The sequence below is a fragment of the Belonocnema kinseyi genome, chromosome 8, assembly GCF_010883055.1.
Source record: "Belonocnema kinseyi isolate 2016_QV_RU_SX_M_011 chromosome 8, B_treatae_v1, whole genome shotgun sequence".
NCBI lineage: Eukaryota > Metazoa > Arthropoda > Insecta > Hymenoptera > Cynipidae > Belonocnema > Belonocnema kinseyi.
The window spans coordinates 34,698,085-34,700,870 of NC_046664.1; the positions used below are offsets into that span (position 1 = coordinate 34,698,085).

A 2,786-nucleotide genomic window follows, 5' to 3' on the forward strand; every position below is an offset into this window, starting at 1 on the left:
TATTAATTATTCAATTAATATATAGTTTTCTGTATATAATATCAAGTTTCAAATACACGTGTGTCGTGTATGTTTTATTTCACAATTGAACATACAACAATAATATTTCGAAACGATTAGCCGGCGATGAAGATAAAAAAGAAGAATGACCTCATATAATGATTTATAATCTTTTTTTAATAACTCTTTAGTTAATTTCACTAAACATGAAATTTACTCAAAGTTTTATAACAAAGAGACTATGGCAATGTTTTGAAATATTTGTGTGAAAAAACATGATTTTAAATAATTCATTCACTAAAATGCTATTACCAGTCATGTCTTATAGAAGGAAAAAAAAATATTTTCTATGAAAAAAGTTTAAAACTTACGGAAAATCATTATTTTAACAATAGTTTCTGTAACTTAATTTTTTGATTTCTGTCAATACTTACTAAATTTTTTAAAATGCCATCATTTATTAACCATTGACTAAGAAGCGATAGAAAAGAAAAATTAAATTGCAATTAAAATAAATGTTTTTTGTAGTTTTAAAGAAATTTGGAATAAAAATAATTATCTTTATTTGAAAAAGGCATCTTTAATATTATTTTCATTCTTAAAATCATAGAAAAACTTCTTTTTCAGAGATTTCATTTTTGCACACAGCCTTAATGTTTTTAATAGTTCTTTTAAATGCACGGGGATTGAATTTACCTGAGATTAATTTTTATGAAAACTTATATTTTATTTTACATTAGCAATATTTTATTTTCTACTGATTTTAAAAATTTTCAACAAAAAGCGTTCTTTCATCAAGTCGCCTTAAATTTCTCAGGTGTGAGATGCACCTGTTTGGTGTCTACATTCTAGTCTGCAAGGTAAACAAAAATGTCGAAATGTCATTCCACGTTCAGAAAATGTACTCTTGACTCCGTTATATAACGTTAAAATAATTGAAAAAATAGAAAAGACCAATTTATGCACTTACCCGTTGGAAAATTGAATCAAAAGTCCAAGAAAGAGAAGATTTTTCCAAAAATTTGAAAGATCCATGGTCAAGAAACTGAACTTTTGTAACACAAAGGACGAGGAAGGTAGCAGACAGCTGCGAAGCAGTCTCTTTTGTACTGACTACTGACAATACTTGCTCGTTTCTCAGCCACTTGCTCTAAATCCATTCAATTCACTCGTCTACTCCCCACTCCTTTTAAGAGGTATATAGAACTTAAATTGCGAAATAAACTTGAATTTGTTTTTGAGTTTGAGAAAAGTTAGTAAAATACGTGGGAAAATTATATTCCCCCTCCCCCATTTTTTTAATTTTCCAAAAAAGTGAGGGGCCGTTCAAAACTACGTCACGCTACTTTGAACACTTTTGCCACCCCTCCCCTTCTTCGTCTCAGATCATCACACAAAGTTTGAAGGGTGACGTCATAAATAAGAACGCCCCCAAAAATTTGTAAAATACTATTTTTCACGAAAACAGGGTAATAATGTTTTCTTTAAAAAAAATTAATCTACATACCATATTGAATTCAATATGAAACACTTTGAATTCCTACGATTTTAAGTCGAAATAAATTTCATTTAAAAAAAAATACCTGAATTTTCAACCAAAAAAGAGATTAATTTTCTACTAAAAAGAGATGAATTTTCAGCTAATTATATTTTCAAATCAAGAATACGAATTTTTTTGAAGACAGTATGATTAAAAAAAAAAGTTTATTTTTAACCAAGAAAGATGAATTTTCAACAAGAAAGTGACTTTTCTAGAATAAAAGATGCACTTTTAATTGCAAAATGACTAATTTTTAACACACTAGTTGAATTATCAACCAAAAATGATAAACTTAAAATTGAGTTTTCAAAAAAGTAAGTATATTTTTAACCAAATCGTTGAATTTTCAACCTTTGAAGATAAAACTTCCACCGATTTCGTAGATTTTTCTAGAAAACAGTTAAATTTTCAATGAGAAAAGTAGAATTTTAAACATATCAGTTAATTTTCAACCAATAAGTCAAATTTTAAACCAAAGGTAATATATTTTTAATCAAATAGTGAAATTTTCAAGCCAAAAAGGCAAATTTTGTAGAAAACAGTTAAATTTTTAACTATAAAGTTCATTTTCAACCAAGAAAGACGAATTTTTATCCCAAAAAAGTGAATTGTATACCATTAGAGGTACACTTTTAATCGAACAGGAGGATGTTATAACATAAAAATTGATTTACCGAGCAAAAATTATGAATTTAAGGTTGAATTTTCAACAAAGTAGGTACATTTTTAACCAAATAGTTGAATTTTCAAATTAGAAAAAAATCAGTTAATTGTCAACTACTTGTTTGATTTTTTTAACCAAAATTGATTTATTTTTAACCTAGTGGTTAAATTTTTCACAAAAAAGATTAATTTTCCACCAAGAAGATTAAGTTTCTACCTAAAAGACGAAGTTTCAACGAATGCCTTAATTTTCTACAAAACGGCTTAATTTTGAACAAAAATGAAGAAATTCCAACCAAAAAATTAATTGTTAATGAAATAATTCAACCAAAAAGTTCAATTTTCCACTAAAAACATTATTTTTCTACGAAAAAAGACAACATTTTAATGAAATGCCTCCATTTTCTAAAAAACAGTTCGTTGTTCCAATTTAAAAAAAAAATGAATTTTCCATAAAAAAGTAACTTCTCTACTAAACAGTTACGAGGGTGGATTGATAAGTTTCCGGCCTGACCAAGAAAAACGTTTTTAAGAATTTTTTTTTTTATTTCTCAACATAATCTCCTCCAAGGCTGATACATTT

The 2,786-nt window shown here is 26.8% G+C and overlaps 1 protein-coding gene across 1 annotated transcript in view; it reads right to left on the minus strand.

Moving 5' to 3' along the window:
* LOC117178079 (ribonuclease Oy-like) overlaps positions 1-1,134 on the minus strand; it is a 10,216-nt gene extending 9,082 nt beyond the window's left edge. Inside the window, exon 1 of the mRNA XM_033369309.1 lies at positions 971-1,134. Coding sequence (XP_033225200.1) covers positions 971-1,035 — 65 coding nt within the window. The 5' untranslated portion in view covers positions 1,036-1,134. The remainder of the gene's footprint in view (positions 1-970) is intronic.
* Positions 1,135-2,786: the final 1,652 nt, after the last annotated feature.